This window comes from Lissotriton helveticus, chromosome 2_2, assembly GCF_964261635.1.
Source record: "Lissotriton helveticus chromosome 2_2, aLisHel1.1, whole genome shotgun sequence".
Taxonomy (NCBI): Eukaryota; Metazoa; Chordata; class Amphibia; order Caudata; family Salamandridae; genus Lissotriton; species Lissotriton helveticus.
Genome location: NC_136060.1, coordinates 378,077,983 through 378,102,181, shown reverse-complemented (window position 1 = coordinate 378,102,181; position 24,199 = coordinate 378,077,983). Strand labels below are relative to the sequence as shown.

The 24,199-nt window shown below is 47.6% G+C and overlaps 1 protein-coding gene across 2 annotated transcripts in view; it reads left to right on the top strand.

Annotated features, from left to right (window-relative positions):
• Nucleotides 1-24,199, top strand: part of FAM193A (family with sequence similarity 193 member A) — a 542,579-nt gene that overhangs the window by 173,988 nt on the left and 344,392 nt on the right. For both annotated transcript variants that reach the window (XM_078678579.1, XM_078678578.1), the window contains exons 5-7: nucleotides 171-338; nucleotides 3,455-3,683; nucleotides 19,075-19,199. In XM_078678579.1, the coding sequence (XP_078534705.1) occupies nucleotides 171-338; nucleotides 3,455-3,683; nucleotides 19,075-19,199 (522 nt within the window). The remainder of the gene's footprint in view (nucleotides 1-170; nucleotides 339-3,454; nucleotides 3,684-19,074; nucleotides 19,200-24,199) is intronic.

Sequence of the window (24,199 nt, the reverse complement as noted above, 5' to 3'; positions counted from 1 at the left end):
TATTAAGACTTTCCTCTAAGTGGGCAAATATAGCACCACCGCGCAGCTTTTTCTGGTATATTGTACTGTATTAAAAGGTTTACTTCACAGCTTGTAAACTTGTAGTGTTATTGGTATCTCCACCATTTTTACTTTTGAAATGTACATTTCTATTTCATGTTTTTTTCCAGAGAAATTTCAGCAGAGACTGAACGAGAATCTCATCAGCTTCAGAATTACTGGTCCGAAGTAAGATACATGGTCCGCTGTATATATCGACAAGCAGGCACTCCACTTGCAGATGACCAGGACCAATCCTTGGTGCCAGATAAAGACGGAATGAAAGATTTGGTTGATAGGTGAATGTTTACTCATTTATTTTGTGTGCAGGATTTTCCCATGTCCTTATTTTATGTTTCATCCTTTAATGTTATGGGATTTCTATCTTCAATAAGCATAGGTTTTTCTATATGAAGTGCCCATTAAAAATATATAATGACATCTTGTAGTATGAAATTGATCAAAACTGTGATGTGCTGTTTGCTCATAAGTAATTTAATTGTTGAAATATCATGTTGCTTATTAGCCATCTGCCTATTTAAGAATTGGAGAGTTTCATCAGATGTTTATTTCTGTAGTATGAACCTATACTAGAACTGTTATTTATCATCTAACCCTCTACAAAAACATTCTGTATTTTTTAAATGTTGACAGTAGGTGGAATCAGTGGAACGTTGACCGTACAGTAACTGCCATCTTCACATTTTTTTCTGCTTCCGGAAACATACTCTTCATCGTAAACAATTTGATATTGTTTTGTAACATGAAGCTTTTCTGGATTGACATGTCCATAATTCCGCCATCTAGTAGTTGGGAATTTCAACTTTGAAACTTTGTGTTTTATCTGGTTGCATACAGTGACTATTAGTGTTACCATTTTATTGTTCCCGCCCGTCTTTTCCAAGTCTAAAGTGGAAAGATTTGTCTGAAGTGTCTTTCATTGACCCTTGGTACATCTGTCTGAATTGGATATTTTTTCCAATTGTCTTTCTTTCATTGATTTTTATGATGCTAATTAGTGCATATATAAATAGATTAACAACATGGCATAACAAGTCTGCAGAAAATATAGTGCAAAGTACACTTTTGCGATGTACATCATGACGGGTCTGTTTTTACTGCTATACGAATTGTATCAAATAAGATCGGGAAAAATATGGAAGCTGAAACCTCTCTTCTCCTCACTTCTGCTGACCTTTTATCTTAGGCTCGTGTGTACAATCTCAATCAGCACTGTACTTTTTCCAGTGCCTTCAGGACCTCTAGTAGTGATCTGCAAAACTTTCCACATGGTTCTCAGCATCTACCGCTTTCTCAGGTGTTACTACCTTAAACCGTGTTGCTTGCACCTCTTGCTTTAAGTCATCCATTTTCTTAAGGATATGAAAAAGAAACACCTTATCCTCATACGCATTACGACTTTTGACTTTAGATTGAAGATGGTAACAAGCAGGCACTACTCGCATTTCTGTCATCTCTGGGTTGTCTTCAGCTTGGGCACATGAAGCAGTTTTCTTCTGGCCCATACAAAGTTCTAAGGTTCCTACTTTGTGTTACGTCCCAGTCTTGCAGCCTGCCATTTCCTCAGATGCCCCATCAAGTACAATAATGCTCTTATCCATGGATGCATGGAATTCTTACATAAAACTGAATCTGCCATTTTTGGTAATTTTCGTAAGCTGAACCCCCAACCCCCTCTTCCCCCCCCCCCCCCCCCCCCGCCCCCTCCCCGCCCCTTTCTGACTCTTCACCACCTCCATTCAACTCATTAGGCGAGTGTAGGGATGAAACCTCTAAACAAAAAAAACTTGTCTTCCTTTGCCTCCTTTCTATTTTTCTTGGGGGCATTGAAACTTTGAAACTAAGACAGCTGCAGCCCTGTCGGGAACTCAGTGGGCATGCCTCAGAGCAGTCTCATACAGATACCCACCTGTTACCTTCAATGAGCATGCCTCACCTCACACCAGCTGCTGATGCCTGCTTCTCATCAACCCTTACATTCTGTTTCCTCAGGAATATCCCTATCCCCACCTGTACACCATGTTACATCCCTGAAATTAGGTGTTGTTGTGTAGTCTGCTCTGTGTGAGTGCCACCTTTTCTGTGGGTCACCTCTGGCGGTCAATACTTTACTTCTGTCTGCCAGTGGCATCCTTCACTATTGTTGTGGGAATTTAGACAGTCAGCGTGGACCCTGACCAGTCCCACCTACCATAGGCATATTCTTAAAGGTCAAAACATCATCCCAGTATAGAGTATCTTGGTGCTATTGAATAAGCATTCAAAGGGAGCTAAACAATAGCGTCGCCATTTTGCAGCTTACATTTATTTATCAGAGAGCCAAGCCTTATTCCCTTTCTATAAAGAAAATATTTGACTCTACTTTAAGGGGCATAGAAAGAGACTTCTATACGCTTGCTCATTCCGCTATAAAAGCCCTTCTGCCCTATCAATGGGTAGAAGCTGATAAAAACTTCCTGTTCCCTACAGATAGCACTGGAAGGAATGATGCAAAAAACACAGGAATGGAGCTACACAAGAACCTTGTGTAGCAGACAGAGGCATTTAAAATGGGTCCCCTTTATTGTTGTGCAGATTCGTACCAAGCAATGCACAAATTAAATTACAGCAACATTTTCATGTAGTCCATTCCTGTAATTTTCCTATTGTAAGAAATAGAGAAACTACTGAAGTTGCTGTCCAAGAAGTACTATTTTTTTAACTTCTTATCACAAAGAAATGTGTTATGTTGCACCACAATATGTATCTGATGACCTTGCAAGATGTCATTACCATACCCAAACAGGAAGACTTCTTGATGATGATTGACCTAGCTGTGCATTCCCATATTCTGACCACCTACACTGTGAGTGCCAAGTGTTATTAGTTTCAGTTACTGCTGTTTGAGATCAAGTTTGTTTCATAGTGTTTAGTGCTTGCACATCTGTAGCAACAGATATGTGCCCGTGCACGAACAACAAGTTGGTGAATGAGAATTCATTTTGGCTTTCCTAATAGCCTTAAAGGCCAGGTTTTAAAAATATATAATTATCATTTCACGACCATGCATGTTGTCTGAATAGCGAAACCGCATAGTAAATGCATTAAACTACCTTGATGTCTCCTCATTCATCTAGGATAGTAAAGTGTGCTAAGGGATCTGGCATTTTTTACTTTGTTAATGAAATTCACCACAATACAGTCTTTATCAGAATGTATGAGCTATTGTGCATTAGTGGTCATGTACCTTTTTACTTTATCAGTTGGTTCTTTGTGATATTGAGGTTGAGACCTTAGTCCCATCGATTCCTTAAATGGCTTTTATGCCCATTCACTGAGGTCCATGGTGGTCTAGTATTTTGTTGGAACTTGCAAGCATGTTAACTGTTATTTTTTTAATTATTTTTATGTGCAGGCTTTGCGAGAGAGATCCTTACCAGCTGTACCAGCGGTTGGAGCAGCAAGCAAGGGAGTATGTCTTGGAAATGAAGGTTCGTTTGCTCAGGCATCTGTCTTTTGGAACAAAAGTAACTTCATCAGTGCCAGGACCACCACAAGCGCATCAGTTCATCTCATTGCTTCTTGAAGAATATACAGCACTTTGTCAAGCAGCACGCACAATCAGCACTTTCCTTTTCACTCTGGTGAGTCCAGATAATGAATACAAACAATTATGTAAGAAAGTGCCTCCTTTTTGCATGGTTGCCCCCACTTTTTGCCAACCTGTTGATGTACTTGGAGTGTGCCCTGGGACATTGATACAAAACCAAATTGGCACTCTTTGGCCCCATGTAAGTCCCTTGTAACTGGTACCAAGAGCACTGTGGGCAGGGAAGGCCCCTAAAGGCTGCAGCACTTATTGTGAAACCCTTAGGGGCCCTGTACTCTTACACACCCACACTGCCATGAAAGGCTGCGTGTTTTGGTGCAGAACAAATCGAAGAGTCGACATGGCACACATCCCTGTGTGCCATGTCTACAAAACACTGCCCTGGCATAGGTATGGCACCCTTTTAGCTGGGTGCACTATACCAGTGGTGATGGTACAGGTACCCCTACAGTGTCTAAGCCAATTCTTGGACATTGTAAGTGCAGTAATGCAATGAAGAGTATATGGTACTAGGAGTTTGTCATTACAAACTCCACAACACCACAATGGCTTTACTGACAATGGGAAGTTTGTTATCAAACTTCTCAGCACATTAAACCCACACTGATGCCAGTATGGGATTTAATGTAAAATTGTATTGTAATTACATTTACATAGCGCTAAGTACCCCATACGAGGCGTCCAAAGCACTTTTTCGGCAAGCAGCATGCTACTCCGGAACCCATAAAGAATTGATGTTGAGTTAGTATAGGGAAATATGACAGTAATTTGAGTGGTGGTTATTAATCCGTTATCTGGATTGAGAAGGATAACGGAGGGATAGAAAAGGGACAAAGGTTTGATATATCTATCAATATCACTTGTTACCCCTTCGCCGAGTAGCACACTACTCCAGAACCCATAAAGGATTAGTGGTGAATTGGTATAGTGAAATATGAAATTTGAGAAGTGAACATGTAAGTTTGTTATTACGATTGAAAAGTATAGTGGACAGATAGAGTGAAGGCTTTAGACTTTTTTGTTTTGTTTTCTTCTCTTTTTTTCTGGCGATCAAAGGAGTAGTGGGAGGGTTGAGATGAGTAAAAAGGGATGTGGAGGGGAAGAGTTTAGAAAGACTTGTTTTGGGGATCAGTATAGTAAACGAGGTGTCTGTTGGTGCAGTGTAGGGAAGAGTCTAGATATGGCTATTTTGGGGATCATAGTAGTGGTATGGGGTTTGTGACGAAAGAGTGGAGTTAGTGGATATGATGATAGATGTATAGGGTGAGAAATAGGCTAGTGCATTGGAACGAGTAGTAGAAAGAGATTTGAGATGAGTCAGAGTTGAGGTAGAAGATGTATTGAGAGAGGTATAGGGTGAAAATAGGGTAGTGCATTCGATATGCTGAATTAGAAAAAAAAGTAATAAATATATAGATCCGGAAGTACATGGAAAGTTTATAGATGCATAAAGGAAGTAAGTATATGTAGATTAAATACATTGATAGAGGTATAGGATGAGAAATAGGGTAGTAAATATAATATATATATATTTGTTTTGTAAGAATGTAATAAATATATAGATCCAAGCACATGGAAGGTATATAGATGCATAAAGGAAGTATGTATAAGTAGATTAAAGATGCATTCGATAAACTCTGTTTTTTAAGTGTTGTACTTAAAAATGTATTTATTGTTTAAACAATTATTCTATATGTTAATACAAAGCAATACACATATATAGGTACATATCTCTAATACAAATACATGCTTATATACAGAGGGATATGCTGTATATTTCTGCTTATCTAAGCATCTAGTAGGTACATAAGGGGATGTAAGACCTCTAATTTCAAGAGGGCCCCTGCTATTTATTGCTTTATGTGCCAGGCAAAGAAGTTTAAACTTGATCCTTGCATCAATAGGCAGCCAATGAAGCCGTTTCAAAGACACTTTCACAGATTCGCAGTTTGGAATTTTAAGAAGTAGCCTAGCAGCAGCCGCATTTTATGCAACCTGTTTTTTGTGACATAATTTGGTGACCCCAAATAAAGGAAATTCTCACATTAAAAGCGGGTCACTACCAATTTGCGCAGCAGTAAGGGATTTGATCGGTGGGATACCATCGGGATATCCACAGTTGGCGATCTATGGTCGAGAGGCGAGGTACTCTCTTTTGACACACTGAGGGAGCAGTATGACCTGGGAGTGACGGAAACGTACAGATATATACAAATTAGACACGCACTCATGTCTGTGTTAGAAATAGGGGCGACGGTCCCGGAGTCGGCTCCATTGGAAGACCGGCTGCTTACGGACTATATGGAGTCTAGTGCTACATCCCTCACCTACCGTAAACTATTGAACAACTTGCCAGATCCGCTGGTGCACCTGAGAGAAAAGTGGGTGGAGGAGATTGGGGACTTGGATGAATCGGAATGGAACGCGGCATTGGCGTCACCCAGGGAGGCAGGCATCTCCACACGATTTCGACTGGTCCAATTTAAAATATTGCATAGAGTTTACTACACCCGCACAACACTACATAAAATGCACAGGGCAGATCACCCCTATTGCCTACGGAATTGTGGGGAGGAGGGTACACTGTTTCATACTTTTGGGAATGTCCCAATTTGCAAACCTACTGGAGACGCGTAGCGCGTACGATCAGTCAGACACTAAACACCTCTTTCACACCTGAACCTCGGGTATGCATACTGCACGTGTGGGGCCCGACAGACCTGTCACTGCCTGGGAAGCGTTGGGTGGTCATTGGTATGATGCTGGCGAAGCGCGACATTGCACAGAACTGGGGAGCGCCGACTACTCCGACGTTGTCGCAGTGGTGTAGGAATATGGATCTGCTTATGTTAACGGAGAGGGAGGTTTATAAACAGAGACTCAATCCGCGCAAGTGGAACAAAATATGGACGCCATGGAACTCGTATAGAGGGGATATTTGTGAGCCGTTGCCGGAGGATGAGAATGGAGATAGCTCTGAGGAGGAGGATGAAATGGAGTGATATAATGTATTCAGGGGTGGGCATTTGGGGTTGGGGTTGCCCGGGACCTAGTTACTGAACACGTGGGCAGACTTGCTAGTGGCGTAGAATAGGAATAAAGTAAGTGAAGGTTCTAGTCTCGTTAATGCTGTATTTGCTTTATGACACGGATCGTTTATCTTGACCCTTTCTAAGTAGTATGTTCAGAGTTGGGGAGAAAATGAAAATCTGAAAAGTTGCTATACTGATTGACTGCAGCTGAATGTTGACGCTGCTATGGTGAAATGTATATTCGTCACTGCTTATTATGAGATGGCAACAATAAAAACAAATTTTCAAAAAAAACAAAAAAAAGCGGGTCACTACCAGGGATTGAATTACAATTCTTCTTAACTCTTCTTAATTCCAAGATAAACACTAAAATCTTTGATCGTTTTATGTAAGCCAAAGCACGTAGCAGCAAGCTTTTTTGCTTGAAGGTCCATATTAGTGCTTTATCCATCCACATGCCTAAATTCTTTATGGGAGTTGGGGACAGGAGGATACAACTCTGCCAACTGAGTTCAAGCCTGAAACAAGGATGGTTTCCCAGAATCATTAGCTGTTTTGTCGCTTTTCAATTTTAAATAGCAACTAGCCATAGAATTCAACACTTTTTCCAGACAGGGCACTAGTTGATGGCGTTCCAAGCTTGGGTCATTCGCAAAGGAGATCACTAGCTGCATGCCGTTCTCTTAGGGAGACTATACACAACCCAAAACTCCTGCACAATTTGCCAGTGGGCACATATAAACATTTAACAAAGTCGAGCTGAGTGACGAGGACTGCAGTACCCTACATATAGTTGGCAAAAAGCATGTGGTTTCTTTTCATGATTTGAAAACATCTACCCTTTGGAAAGGTAGTGAGCAACTCCAGTATCTTGGATCCTAACTTCCCTAATCAGGATTGTGATGTCTATGGTATTAAATGCTGCACTCCAGTCTAGGCATAAACAGTGGTCCTTATATAATCAGATATCTATCACGATAAATATAGACTGAAATCAGAGCTATATTACGCATGTCCAGCCGGACAGTCATTTTTAATAATGCGAACAATTGGACAACCATAGTTGAAAACTGCAATCTAGTGGGACACAATCCTGTATCCTCTCTGGAACATGACAAGTACTAAAAATACACAAAGACATTTCAGGCAAGACAGGTATAGCTTGTCAAATTGCAAATTCTACCAAGCTTAGTGTAGACAGTCAGTGCACTTGTTCTACACATTGGACTAATGCGCAAAGCTGTCTAACATGGGTCGACGACGTCTACGGTTTTTGTGGTAGAGTGGCTTGACTTCGAAGAGCCAGGGAACCAAGGACCACCCAAGGTAAGTATCCCAGGAACCCCACATAGGCTGTGGGGAGAGTGGAAAGACAGCCGCGTACTCAATGAAAGTCAATGGGGAAGTTGCGGTTGCAGTTTTCAAGAAGAAGGACCCTGAAGAAACACTGTGTAAGATGGAAGGTTGCAGAGTTACTCCAACCGTGGATACCCCAGGAACCAGGATACCTATACCAGGAACCCTGGGTGCACAGGTACGAAGTGATGTCAGAAATGGCCGTAGACCACAATGGAGGACTTCATTGAAGATGTCGCTGGCGAAGAAGTTGAAGGAGTCCGGTGGAATCCAAGGGTGAATTCTTAAAAAGGTGTACCTGAAAGCAGAGGGGATAGTCCATGCCACTCTGGAGTGACCAGGAGGCTCGGAATACCAATGACCACCAATGATGGAAGATGAAGGAGATGAGTTAGTGACATTAGTCGCTGCAGCTGTGAGGCCCAGGTGACACTGTTGAAGTCCAGGAGCCGTTCACGAGCGGTCCCACATCGGGAATGGAGAGCCAGGGGGTCGATGTCTGGTAGGGAACCCCAACAAGCCTTGGCAGCAGCAACAGATGAGGAAAACAAAGAAGGTGCAGTGTCAGGACCTGCAACGTCCAAGGGACTAAACAAGCACAAGAGATTCAGAGCAGGCAGGGGAGCTCACTGGAGCCAAAGAAGACCCTCAAGAGTACCGACAGGCCGAAGGCACAGGAGTCGCAAGTGGACTTAGAGCAGCTCACCAATGATGCAGGCTCACGGTGCAGAGGATGTGGTGATGACGAAGATCTTGATAGCAAGAGATGCTGGAGCTTTTTGGAGCCTGGAGATCTCTGAAGAAGAGTCAACATTCCTTAGCTACGGCAAGACGATGCTCTGTACAGGGGGGCTGTTGCAGCATTCCGACAAGGGATACTGTCCATCTTGGTGAGACGACAGTGCAGTCCTCGAGGGAGTTGCAGAACCAGCAGCTGTGTTGCTGGGCCTTTCGAAGTCTGGAGGACGTCAGGAGCAGCAGACCGGTCAACTTAGTTGCGGTGCCTGCAGATGCAGAGGAGTGACTAATTCACTCTAAGGGTGTCTTGATGCCCACTGGCCGGGAGAATAACCTGGATGGAGCAAGCACAAACTGGCATGATCACAAGACCAGGAGAAGCAGGAGTCTTCCATATGCAGACTCAGTTCCCAAAGCAAAGTCCAACGTGCCCAGACAGTTGAAGATGAAGTGGTTTCGGATCTGAATCTTGTTCCACAACCAATCCGAAGAGCCACCCACAGGGTAAGCCCTTAAGTACCCAAAGGAAAGGGTTGGGACTATTCAGGGGTACCTCCCAGAGGAGGGGCTGGACAGAGGGGAGGATACTCCTTTGTTCAGTTTCACACCAGAGCGAGAGTCAACGGCTCCCTGAACTAGTTCCAACTGGAGCATGCAAGGAGGGCACCAATTGTGCCCTTCAAAGCAGTCTGGTGGCGCTGACAAGCACCTCCAGCCCAATACACTAAGTGTTTTCTAGGAGGTGGTCACACCTCCCTGTGACAGGAAACCTGTTGATCCACCTTCCAGTGCTTGAGCCTGGCTCAACGGCAGAAAGGAAGAATCTGGTCTGTGGTCAGCAGCAACTCTAGCTCGCTGTTAGACCCTGAAAAGCTGGATCCTGATTATCAGGATCCCAGTCAGACTATTAGAAATTAGAATTACACCAGCACAAATCTGGCGTAACCATGAAAGCAGATCCTACTTTCCTACACACACCAATTTATAAAAATAGTAAGTATCTTTATATATGTGTAGGCATCAGAGAAAAATCGTTCAAGTAAGAACTTTTTTTAAATATAAATTCTTTTCACTTTAAAAGGAATTTCTCAGTTCTACAATGTTATCCTATGGAAGGGAAAACAAGTTCTGCAAACAGGTATAGTACAGCGACTTACAAGACCAATCTCCAGGAGTTAAGGTGAGTGGTGGGCAAGGTCAAAGGTGGCACCAGCAGTACACTACCCAGCGGCACAGGGGCGTTGGATGCATGGTGCAAAACAACATTGGGACACCAATACGTTTCTATGGAGATTGGACACTGAAAAAAGAGGCTGTATGCTCTGGCTGGAAAGCCTGTCGGGGTGATCCAACTGAGGGGTTCACGGCTTGCGATGCTCGGGGACGTAGGCACACCTTCTCCATGGCCCAAGGGCGTCAGATGCAGATGTGTCTTTAGGCATCTGATTATCTTACCAGAAGCAGTCTAGGGGGCCTGCATGTAGAGACTGCAGGTGACGTCGGGGAGTCCATGAGGGATGAGACCACGATGGACCTAAGCTCTGGGGAAACTTGTTAACATGGGTGGCCCACTTCAACTCGGGCTGGTGCAGTGGTGGCTTCAGGTGTCGGGTTTTGGCGTTTCCGGAAGCTCAGAATTTTTACTTTTGGAGTTTCTGCAAGATGCATGGAACAGTTTTGCTGTTCTCCGTGAGGAAGACTGGCGCCAAGTCAGTGGCTAGGTCTTCTGTTCTTGTTGTGCGACTCTTCACGTCCGTCTTCTTTGTTCAGGTTGGCAGGATCGGAGTTCCTGGTGCCATGTGCTCCACTAAATTCTGAATTTAGGGACGTTAGGGCAGTGTAGGGTAGTAGCCCCTCAATAACCCCTTCCTGTGGGAAATGGGCATAACCCTGTACCAGACTTCCTAAGTGTGCCAAATCAAAGATGGCCACTTTTGAAAAATCGTACCCACATAAGGTTAGTTTCTGTAGGAAAGTCCCCCTTTTGGCATGGCTACCCCACTTTTTGCCTGGTAATTGATGCAATTTTGTCAGAAGAGCCCTGGGTTCCTGCTATCCAGGTCCCAGTGCCGGATATCTTTCCATAAAATGTTAGAGTTGTCACCCCCCCCCCTCTCCAATTGACCATGCCTTTAGCACCATGTAAGTCCCTAGTAAATGGTACCCCTGGTGCTTAGGGTATGGATACTAAATATGGTCCCTAAGGGCCGCATCATGTATTTTGCCATCCTAAGGGACCCCTCCACACATTCGTGCAAACTGCCATTGCAAGCTGCGTGAAAAGGTGCAGACAAAAGTGAAGACATGACATGGCACACCTCCTGTGTGCCATGCCTGCAGACACTCCATGCAGTATATGTAAGTCACTCATACGGCTGGCCTTTCAGCCCTAAGGCAGGGCTCCTTATATTACAAGTCTGGTCATATCTGTATGAGCAGATATGCCCCTGTGATGGCTAAGTCGTTAATTGGATATTACAAGTGAACAGGGAAGCAATCTTGAATTCACATACTGGGCACTGATGACTGAGCTCCATAGCTACATGGACATGATTGCTTCACTGAAACCAAACATCTCCTATTATTAGATGCACACTGATTCCAGTGATGGAATTATCAATACATGCACCCAGTTAGAGGTACTTTAGTCCGTATTTCCCTACCACCTCCCAACCGGAAGGGGTCCCATGGAAACACATTGCAATATTTGTATGAAGTGAATGTTGTTTCTCCCATAGGAAAAGGAAAGCTTTACACATAAAAATGCACTGTTAGTTAACATTGCTAAAACCGAGAAAGTACTTACCTAATTATGAAGTTCAGGAAAAAGAAATATATATATAATATAAAAATACCTCTTTTCTAAATTTGTGTGGTTCTCTTTTGATTGTGTGTGTGTGTGTGAGAGACAGACAAATGTCTTACACTCCTCTCTGATAAGCCTCTGGCTTCTAGAACGCACTACCTTAGAGCACCTTTGGTTTTCTGCTCTTAAGGGGTACCTGTACTCTATACACAGCATACATCTTTTTAGTATACTATATACACCAGCTTTTCCCGCCGCCCCAGCCCGTGGCCCCGCCCCCCCGACAGCCGATTGGCTCGCGCTCCCGCCTCCCCGCAGACCCTCCCGACCGGCTCCCTTCTTAAGGGGAGCCAGAGCAAGTTCCAGGGAGTGACCACTGCGCCTACGGCCTGGTCACCCCCACGCTCCTGTGCCTGCTGCCGCTGCCGCAGCCCCAGCCTCCCGAGGGCCGCCGAGCCCACACCAGCTTCTCCCGCCGCCCCAGCCTCCCGAGGGCCGCCGAGCCCACACCAGCTTTTCCCGCCGCCCCAGCCCGTGGCCCCGCCCCCCCGACAGCTGATTGGCTCGCGTTCCCGCCTCCCCGCAGACCCTCCCGACCGGCTCCCTTCTTAAGGGGAGCCAGAGCAAGTTCCAGGGAGTGACCACTGCGCCTACGGCCTGGTCACCCCCACGCTCCTGTGCCTGCTGCCGCTGCCGCAGCCCCAGCCTCCCGAGGGCCGCCGAGCCCACACCAGCTTCTCCCGCCGCCCCAGCCTCCCGAGGGCCGCCAAGCCCACACCAGCTTTTCCCGCCGCCCCAGCCCGTGGCCCCGCCCCCCGACAGCTGATTGGCTCGCGCTCCCGCCTCCCCGCAGACCCTCCCGACCGGCTCCCTTCTGAAGGGGAGCCAGAGCAAGTTCCAGGGAGTGACCACTGCGCCTACGGCCTGGTCACCCCCACGCTCCTGTGCCTGCTGCCGCTGCCGCAGCCCCAGCCTCCCGAGGGCCGCCGAGCCCACACCAGCTTCTCCCGCCGCCCCAGCCTCCCGAGGGCCGCCGAGCCCACACCAGCTTTTCCCGCCGCCCCAGCCCGTGGCCCCGCCTCCCCGACACCCGATTGGCTCGCGCTCCCGCCTCCCCGCAGACCCTCCCGACCGGCTCCCTTCTTATGACGTCCCCAGAGCGACCGCGCAGCGGACGCGCGCAGCGGGAGCACCGAAGGTGCACCAAAGGTAAGCCCGTCTGCGCCCGTCTGCGCCTGGACCGCGCCCAGCGCCAGGACCCCTGGCCCTCGCAGACCCCAGCCCACCCGCCGGACGTACGACGCCGCCACCCTCAACGCACTCAACGCCGGCCGAACCCCTGGATGCTACCGAGCCACCCCGAGACGCACCCACGGACCCTTCATCTGCCAGTCCTGCAAGTTCTCCTGCACCCGGACCTGCACTGCACCAGCACCCACCAAGCCGAACTCCAGCAGCACCCACCTGAAGTGCATCCTGCTCAACACCCGCTCCGTCCACAGACACGCCGTCGAGCTCTGGAACCTGCTCGACACCACAGCCCCAGACGTCGCCTTCCTCACGGAAACCTGGATGAACGCCTCCTCAGCGCCCGACACCGCCATCCCGAACGGCTACAAGATCATCCGGAGAGACCGCGTCAACCAGACAGGAGGAGGCATCGCCATCATTCACAGGAACACCATCCGCATCACGACCAACACCGACGACACCATCGCACCCGCCGAACACCTGCACTTCCAGATCCACGTCAACCCCAAGACCACCCTCAGAGGCACCCTCATCTACAGACCCCCGGGACCACGCACACAATTCAGCGAGGACATCGCCGACTTCATCAGCCCGCTCGCCCTCCCCTCAGCCGACTACATCCTCCTCGGGGACCTCAACTTCCACCTGGAGAACGACGACCGCAACACCACCACCCTGCTGGAAAACCTCGCAAACCTGGGACTCAAGCAGCTGGTGACCACCCCCACCCACCTCGCCGGACACACTCTCGACGCCGTCTTCTCATCCAGCAAAGACATCGCCTTCAGCCACGCCACAGGACTCCACTGGACGGACCACAGCTGCGTCCACTTCACCTTCAGAAGAACGACGACCCACCACCACCAGCAACAGGTTGCCCGAAGAAGCTGGAACAAGATCACAGCCGACCAGCTCGCCGCTTCCCTGAGTCAGCACCCTCCGGCCAGCTCAGCGAACCCCAGCCAGGCCGCCGACAACCTCACGAAGTGGATCAGCAACTGCGCGGACGAACTCGCCCCTCTGAGGACCCCGCCCAGCAGACCCGGCAGCAAGAAAGCCCCATGGTTCACCGACGAACTCAAGAGCTCCAAGAAGAACTGCCGAGCCCTCGAGAAAGTCTGGAGAAGGGAACCAACACCGGACAACATGACCACCCTCAAGCTTGCCACCCGGAAGCACCACCAACTGATCCGCGCCACCAAGAAAACTGCATTCAAGGACCGACTGGACAACAACGCACACAACTGCAAGGAACTCTTCAACATCGTGAAAGAGCTCTCCAACCCCAACGCCGGAAACAACGACATCACCCCATCGCAAGACCTCTGCAACTCCCTCGCCTCCTACTTCCACAACAAGATCGCGGACATACACAACAGCTTCAGCATTCAACCATCGCACACAACGACCGCAGCAACGCTGCCCACCACCACCCTCCGCGCCTGGACTCCGATCAGCACCGATGACACCGTCCGCATGATGAACTCCATCCACTCCGGATCTCCGACCGACCCCTGCCCTCACCACGTCTTCAACAAGGCCGACGCTGTCATCGCACCCCACCTGCGGGACATCGTCAACACCTCCTTCGACACCGCCACCTTCCCGGAGAGCTGGAAGCACGCCGAACTCAGCGCTCTACTAAAGAAACCAACAGCAGACCCCACCGAACTCAAGAACTACCGCCCCATCTCGCTCCTCCCGTTTCCAGCCAAAGTCATCGAGAAGACCGTCAACAAACAGCTGGCCGCCTTCCTCGAGACGAATGGATCCCTCGACCCCTCAGTCTGGCTTCCGAGCCAACCACAGCACCGAGACCGCCCTCATCGCTGCCACCGATGACATCCGAGCCCTGATGGACAACGGAGAAACAGCGGCCCTCATCCTCCTAGACCTCTCCGCGGCATTCGACACTGTCTGCCACCGCACCCTAGTGCAGCGCCTCAGCAACGTCGGAATTCAGGAGAAGGCACTGGAATGGATAGTCTCCTTCCTCGACGGAAGAACACAGAGTCCGTCTACCACCGTACAAGTCAGAGGCCACCGAAGTCATCTGCGGCGTCCCTCAAGGATCCTCGCTGAGCCCCACCCTCTTCAACGTCTACATGAGCCCCCTCGCGCCCATCGCACGCCAACACAACCTGAACATCATCTCCTACGCCGATGACACCCAGCTGATCCTCTCACTGACCAACGACCCCGCCGCTTCCAGAGCCAACCTTCACGAAGGGATGAAAGAGGTAGCCGAGTGGATGACGACCAGCCGCCTGAAACTGAACTCAGACAAGACGGAAGTCCTCATCCTGGGCTCCTCGCCCTCCGCCTGGGACGACTCCTGGTGGCCCCCCGCCCTGGGCACCGCACCCACACCGACAGACCACGCACGCAACCTGGGCTTCATCCTGGACTCCTCCCTCTCCATGACCAGACAAGTCAACGCCGTCTCCTCATCATGCTTCAACATCCTGCGCATGCTACGGAAGATCTTCCGGTGGATCCCCACCGAGACCAGGAAGACGGTCAGCCAGGCCCTCGTCACCAGCCGACTGGACTACGGCAACGCCCTCTACGCCGGAACCACCGCCAAGCTCCAGAAGAGACTCCAGCGGATCCAGAACGCCTCAGCCAGACTCATCCTCGACATCCCCCGACGCAGCCACATCTCCGGACATCTGAGAGACCTGCACTGGCTTCCCGTCAACAAGAGAATCACCTTCTGTCTCCTCACCCACGCACACAAAGCCCTACACGATCAAGGCCCGAGCTACCTCAACAACCGCATCAACTTCTACGCTCCCAAACGCCACCTCCGATCAGCCAGTCACGCCCTCGCCGCCGTCCCCCGCATCCGAAGAACGACAACAGGAGGAAGGTCCTTCTCCCACCTGGCCGCCAAGACCTGGAACTCCCTCCCTCCCTCCCGACCTGCGCCTGACCCAAGACCACCTCTCCTTCAGGAAGAAGCTCAAGACCTGGCTGTTCGAGCAGTAGCAGCGTAAGTAGTGCGCTCTATAAATGTCCTTGATTGATTGATTGATAAAGAGCCAGCTTCCTGCAACTGGTAACTTGCAGTACATGCTCTCAGGAAAGGACACAGACAACCCGTCAGACCCCAGGACCTCCTAAGTGAATGCATTTCCTTTTTGTAATAATATTCGTTTTGAATTTTACCCTCCTGTTTTTGGTCGTCTTTTATTTGGAAAACGAGCAATCCCTTCTAATTAAAGGCATACACTCTAATTAATGAAAAATCATTGACAAAGCCTGTAGGTCTCGCTTACGCAAGAGATATTGGTTTTTATCAATGTTTTGTTTAGCCATGTTGTACAGCAGTGTGGCTGCTGTGCAGCATGGCTGAAAGTAAAGAAAACGTTATGAAGTGGTCAGAGCTGACTGTGTCACAGTGCTTTTTTTCTTTACTTTCAGCCATGCTGCAGTTCAACATTGCTAAAACACTGACAGCCATTAGCTCTTGCATAGGCGAGACCTATTGGCTTTGTCAATGTTTTTCGCAATGCTGAGTCGCATTGACAGAAAGCAAAGGCAAAGCAAATAGGTCAAGTAGGCCCCGCCTTTTGAGTTTACCAGTGTTTATTACCTGAAACTTTGTCTGTCGGTTCCACATCATTATTTCAGATTAATTAACAACTTTAAAATTCAGCTTCGGAGATTAATTGGATAGGATTTTGTGTCGCTGGATGAGATTGCGTTGTTTGAGTTCAGTGTCCTAGAGCTGGTATGAAACCACTTCAATTTGTAGAGCAGAATGCTGAGTCTCTTCCTCTTGACTGTCACTGGGGCCCATATCTTTTAGCTTTGCCAGTTTAGGTTGCCGATGGGCCCCTCTACTACCTGCTCTGGAGAAGGCAGCACACAGCTCCCAGGCAGATCCGATTTAGTATTGGTCCAAACCCAGGAGGGGGTTGACGTCCTAGGACTGCGTCTTCTCTATTGAGAAGGTTGCTTGCTGTGACATAATGGATTTGATCGAAGTAGGACAAAATCTTCTCCATCCGTCCCCTCTGCCAGATCCTCGATCTGGAGGTTGTTTTTGCTCGTTTGGCCTTCCACGTGTTTAGCTCTATCTTTCAGAATACGCATTCGGTCTCTCAGGGATAATATGTTTCTGCAAGTCCTCTGCTTTGGGCTGTATCTTTTGTAACAAGAATTCAGTCTGCAACCAGTAGTCAGCAACTTTTATTTGGTCATCGTGGAGCGGGATGACCTCAATCGTTAATTCATCAACTTTAGTCTCAAAGCAGAACCACAACTGTTTTATTTCCTACATAATTGAATCTAGGTTGCCTGTAGGTTCTGTAATGGATGAAGATTGCGAGTTATGGGTCCTGCCGATGCCTTCCCCATGATGTGCTGCTCATGAAAGGCAGGCAGTAGATGGATTGTGAAGGTGATGCCTTCCCCATGATGTGCTGCTCATAAAGGGCAGGCAGTAGATGGATTGTGAAGGTGATGCAGTACTTGTAGAGCCAGTGTGTGCTGTCCTGGAACTGGGGTGGCAGTTGATGCCACAGCACAAGCAGTCTGCTTCAGCCTGGTTTGTCCAGTGCACTAGGGTAAAGTCAAACGGTCTTTCAGGTAATCATCAAATCGAAAGGGCACAGCAAAATGTGAGGCCAAAGCAGTTGCAGAGTCGATACACCCCCTGGCAGGGTCGCCAGCCAGAGCAGTATGCGGCCACCAGTAGCCTTAAGCTAAGCTGACTGCAAGGTCTACTTGGCTGGTGAAATATCCCTCAAGGCCCACGCTATATCCTCCGAAACATGGACCACTCACAGTGAAGGCCCAATGCAGCAGGATCTCTTTGCGATGTCCAGGGATGCCAGAGAACAGCTGTGTCAGGGGCACAGTCCAGCCTAAAGCAACAGAGTGGATGCAGTGGAGAGCCCACTCTGGTATTCCGCCGCAGCAGGGGCCTGCAGTGATTTTTTTTTTCCAGCCAAGTGCTCGCACAGAGGGATGTGGTGCAGGCCAGGCTGGCAAGAAGAACCCGGCAAGTCGACTTCCCTTTGGGTGGGCTGCCGCTCTGCTCAGTCCCTGTTGAGTCCCTGCACCTTTCAGCTCTGCGCTCTTCTGGTACAGGAGCAGTTCCCTGGCTGTGCAGGAAGGAGAAAGAATTAGGCGAATGACGCAGATAAATGACAGATTTTGGGCTGTTGCAGCGAAGTGCAGGGCCTATTCGTCCCCCATCTTGGCTCACCAAGCCACACTCTTAGATCAATACTCTTAAACATTGTTAGAATCGGCCATCTCATAGCCCCGTTTTTCTGCACTGTCATTAGAGCGAAGCCGTCATTTGTGGCATCTAAAAACCTGCCTCTATTAAAGCTAGCTGAACACTATCTGCCTTGGCTAGTCTTCACTTATTTTGTAAGAACTATCGCTGTGTTTGTTCCCTAGTGTATATTCACTTTATTAAGCCTCTCTTTGCAGTCTGATTGCTTGAGTCCTAGCATGCATATAAGCCATCATCCATCAACTGTGCATTCTGTTCTGTGGGGAGTAGGAGGAAACCTTTCAATTGAGTAAGGAAATGTTAATTCCCAGTAACTTTGGGCTTCTAGCCCACAACACTGTTCCTGTTACTTAGTTTCATCTTCCATACCCACCTCAGTCCTGCATGAACTACATGTTAGCTAATGACGCAAAATTTAGGGAACTCTGGGTGAAGCGTAGATGTGTGGGCATTTTTCAGCTATCTAGGTTATGCTGTTAGCCTGTATACTTGAGCATATTTTCAAGATGTTTACATTGCAGATATTATAGTTCATTATGAATGCCGTAGATTTTCATTCCTCATTATTAGTGTAATTCTTATCATTAAGCTTGGTAATTGTAACACTTAATACCTGGTATTGCAGTGCTACAGAATGTAGATCTAATTGGAAATGCAGTTTGGATAAATAATTTTTTTTACGCAGTCTGTACCATGCACCTCTGTTACCAAAAGTTGGTCAAAGGATGTAAATCTGCTGTACTATATGCAAAATTGTCCTAATTTGGAGTCACGTGGGCGTTGGCGGTGGCATGATAAATGCATTGTTGCATATATTCAGAAGCATATTGCTAGCTAATGTCATAGTTTGGATTTGTACTATAACATTCTCTGACTGGTACAGACTATGTAAGTAATCCATCTTGATATAGCTTCTGAGATGCACTATGTGATAAGAAGTCAGTTGTTATATTCTCAGTCTAATTTTTGTTTTTTCTATTGTAAATAGGAAAACGAACATTTGAAGAAATTTCAGGTGACGTGGGAATTGCACAACAAGCACCTTTTTGAAAATCTGGTCTTTTCTGAGCCACTTCTGCAGAACAGTTTGCCAACATTGATATCGCAAGTGAGGTAATATTCTATTGTGATACATCTGTGTATTAGTAAGATAATGAAACCAACTAATTAAAGCCTGATAGTACGGTAAAACTCCTTAATAGATCTTTTATATATCGTGTTCGAGGCATGTGGGCTGCTGAATTCATATCTGTGCATAGATCGCCGCCTAGTGTTGGGTCCGGATGATTGCACTTTGTTGTCCTGGAAGAGTCTTCGAAGTATCACGAGATAGGTGACTCCTCCCCTGGACTACAGTGCGCATGGGCATCTTCTCCATCCTCAGATTGTTTTTTCCGCCATTGGGTTCGGATATTATTCCTCTACTCCATCTTCGGAAACGAAACTAACCTACTTTCTGAGGCCAAAAGGCCTTCTAACTCGACGGTATTGTTCTCGTTCGGTACTTCTTGACTCAACCAAACTTTCCATCTCGATCCGGTCGTCGACGCGGGCCGATGGGCCTTTTTGACACCACGTGGGATTGCTGTCGATGGAAAAGAGTCCGTTCAAAAGGTGCCCACAATGCCACGCCAAATTCCTGCATACTGACAAACATACAGTATGCAACAGGTGTTTATCACCAGACCATAACGAACAAACTTGCTCAGCGTGTGCCCAATTCCGTTCGAATAAAACCATCCGGAATCGACGGGCCGCGGGCCGCTAGGCAAGAGATGCAGCGGCAAGCACCGGAAACGAAGAACATCTTCGATGATGAACAAGACCTCCCGGAAGCGGTAGACTCTGATCTAGAAATAGTCACCGTTGAGGACCAGTCGGACTCCGATGACCAGACCACGCCGGGGCAAAAAGTGAGTACTCAGCCCCCAACCCGCACATTCCAAAAGAAAAGGCTCCGGTCGACGCATCGCCTAAAGGCCTAGCCGAGATCGACAACCTCCTTCAGAGACCCCGCCTTCCGGCTCGGCTCCGAAGCCCAAGACTAAGCCTTTCGATACACCCGGCCCGAGTAACACTCTCCCCAAAAAGGTTGTCAACCCGAAAAAGGTTGTTGAACCGAAGGGCATCGATCCAAAGAAGGTTGTCGATCCAAAAATCGTCGAACCGAAGAAGGTTCTCGAACAAAAGGTCGGCCAACCCAAAAAAGCTATCGAACCGAAAGCTCTAGAACCGAAGAAGAGTTCTAAGCCACAGAAGGTCGTTGATCGAAAGAAGATACTCGACCCGAAGAAAACGCCCGTCGACACGGGAAAAGCCGTCGACTCGAACAGAAACATCGAGTCGAAAAAGGTCGTCTAGCACAAAAAACAAGACAAACGTATCGAACCAAAGACCCCGGCCGATCCGAAACAGGTTGTCGAACCAAAAAAGACTGTTAAGAACGTCGACAAAGTTATCGAACCGAAAAAGGCCTACGACCCTAAGGCAACAGTCAAACCAAACACAGCTCCTCGACCTAAGGATCTTGAGCCAAAAAGTCATGGACTAGTTACCAAGCCAAAAACATCGGTGCCACGGACAGTTGAGGAAGAACTCTTCCATCCTGATCCAGTGAGTGAGGAACAACCTAAACTGTACATAAACCCTGAAACAGGAAAGGTTACAGTTTATCATCGGAAAAAGAGACCATTGGACACGGACACTCCTTCCCCTGTTCCTCCAAAGAAAAAAGACTTCGGGACATCTCCCTCTAGACCTTTCACTCCTCCTCCTCTCTATCCTAATATGCCTTTTGTGCCTTACTCTCCAACACATTCACAGTATGATGAGGATGAGAACATGGTGGTAGATCCTCATACCGATTTTGATGAGCCACGGGATCCAAATGCACAAGATCCTGATACACAAAATAGCCCATGGGGTGACCAAAACGATCCATACGATCCACAGCCCATCCCAGACACCTCCACATACCCTGCAAAACCGTCGCCTACTGACGACACCATTCTTTTCAATCAATTGCTGGATAAGGCAGCAAAATTTCACAAGGTGGACATGCACACTGACCCCATAGAAGAGGACTTTTTATTTGACACCTTTCCTACTTCTGAGAAAAATGTCAGGACACTACCTATGTTAAAAAGGGGTACTCAAATATGCGCCAGACATATTCAAAGATCCAGCCAGAGCGCGTGTACTCAATCCCAGAATAGAGAAGCAATATAAGGCGGCTCCATCAGACCCCGCCTATATCAAATCCCAATTGCCTTTAGACTCGCTAGTAGTGGAAAACGCCCGAAAGAGAGCCAACTCACAAACAGGAGATGCTCCCCCTCCTGACAAGGAGTCTAAGATCCTAGAAGCTTCAGGCAAAAGGGTGGCCTCAAAAGCTGCAAATTCATGGAGGATTGCAAACACACAGGCTTTATTAGCACGCTATGATAGAGCGCACTACGATGAACTTGAAGGCCTGATGCAACACTTACCAGAGCCTTTTAAAGCTAAAGCTAAAGCTAACGACCTCATTCAGGAAGGCAAATTTATAACTAATGCTTCTATTAAATGTGTGCTTGACGCAGCTGATACGGCAGCAAGATCCATTAATACTAGTGTATTACTACGCAGGCATGTGTGGTTACGCATCTCTGGTTTTAAGAACGAGGTGCAATCCACAACCAACCAGTTAACCCAGATTTCCTGTTTGGTCCAGCAGTAGACTCAATCTTAGACAAAATGAAAAAAGATACTGAAACTGCTAAGTCTATGGGCACACTTCAGTTTCAACAACACAGAGGTTCCTTTCGTCGCTCCTCCTACAGAGGCTCCGCAAGAGGCAACACATCACAGGCTTCCTCTTCATTTAAAAGTATCTCCCAGAGTACCTTTAATAAAGGCTCCAACAGAGGGGGTTGTAGGGGAAACAATAACAAGGGCAGGGGACGTGGAGGTAATAACACCAGAGCCTCCACTGCCACCAAACAGTGACTTTATCACACTCCCTCCGGACCACCCAACACCGGTCAGAGGCAGAATAAAACAATTCCTACCAGTCTGGAATGCCATTACCACAGACAGGTGGGTGAGACAAATTATCCAGTATGGTTACTGCCTGGAACTCACTTCTACTCCACCCAACATACCACCCAAACATCGTCCTATGGCCAAAGAACACATCACACTGTTACAACAAGAGGTCGCGTCCATGCTAGAAAAGGGAGCCATAGAGCTAGTCCCATTTCAACATCAAGGGACGGGAGTATACTCTCTATACTTCCTAATTCCCAAAAAGTATGGGTCCCTCAGACCCATTCTTGACCTCAGACCGCTAAATTAATACATACTCTCAGAGCATTTCCATATGATCACTCTACAGCAAGTACTCCCGTTACTTGCTACGTTAGACCTCAAAGACGCATACTTTCACATACCTATACATCTAGCTCACAGAAAATACCTCAGGTTCACAATAGAAGGGCAACATTATCAATTCAAAGTTCTCCCCTTCGGGGTAACTATGGCCCCAAGAGTTTTCACAAAATGCCTAGCAGTTGTAGCAGCACACCTCAGAAGGCAACACATCCACGTGTTCCCATACCTCGATGACTGGCTAATAAAGGCCAAGTCGTAAGCGCAGTGTGCAAGCCATACGTCTCAAACACTCCAGCTGCTGCACAGTCGGTAATTTTCCATAAATTACCCAAAATCACATCTACAGCCCTCCCACATAAAGCAATATCTGGGAGCCACAATTGATACCTCAGTAGCAAAAGCATATCCAAATCTAGTCTCATTCAAAAGTTTCAGCCACAACACTCCTTACCAGCTCGAGTGTTCATGCAGCTCATAGGCATGATGGCCTCCTGTATATTCATTGTCCCTCATTCCCGCCTTCAAATGCGTCCACTGCAAGAATGCCTGGCAAGGCAGTGGAACCAAGCTCAAGGACAATTAAAAGACCTAGTGTTGGTGGACAGTCGCGCTCACAACTCTCTGCAGTGGTGGAACCCACAAAACCTTTCCAAGGGGCGACTGTTCCAAGAGCCGGTTCCACAAGTAGTACTAACAGCTGACCCATCACTGACAGGTTGGGGAGCCCACCTACTTCAATTCACAGTTCAAGGGCTCTGGACAATCAAACAAAAAACACTGCACATCAACCACTTAGAGTTGCTCGCAGTATTTCTAGCACTGAAAGCTTTTCAGAAGTACTTGTACAACAAGACTGTGTTGATCTGGATGGACAACATGACTGCCATGTATTACATACAAAAGCAGGGAGGGACACACTCTCCACAGCTATCTCACCTAGCACAGAGCATATGGAGGTGGGCAATTCCAAAAAATATCTTTCTCCTAGCAGAACACCTACCAGGGAAAGACAATCAATTAGCAGATCTGCTAAGCAGGCACAGCCAACAGCTACACGAATGGGAGATTCACCCTCAGGTTCTCAGACCATTCTTTCAGCAATGGGGGCATCCAGAGATAGACCTGTTTGCCACAAACGAAAACTCAAAATGCCAGTACTTTGCCGCCAGGTTCCCACATCCGTTGTCACAGGGCAATGCGATATGGATGAACTGGTCAGGCAGATTTGCGTACGCTTTTCCACCAGCCCCACTGATTCCGCTGGTGGCACGCAAACTACGAAAGCAGTCACTCACAATGATCCTGGTTGCTCCTACATGGGCAACACAGCCATGGTACACCACGTTCCTAGAACTTTCAGTAGTTCCCCACCAAAGACTGCGCCTCTCGCCACATCTTTTAACTCCGAACCATGGAGAAATCAGGCACCCAGATCCCAATCAGATGAACCTAGCCATCTGGCTCCCTTAGAGTTTGGGTACCTTAATTTGCCTCCTGATTGCATGAACATTATCAAGGAAGCAAGACGTCCAACTACTAGAGCATGCTATGCAGCTAAATGGAAGAGATTTGTAATTTATTGTAAAATTAACCAAATCAACCCGTTAGATGCTTCCATCCAAAACATTATCTGTTACTTATTGCATCTTCAAAGATGCAATTTGGCATACTCTTCTATAAGATTACATCTTGCTGCTATTGCAGCATACCTCCAAAATAGACAACACATGTCTTTGTTTAAA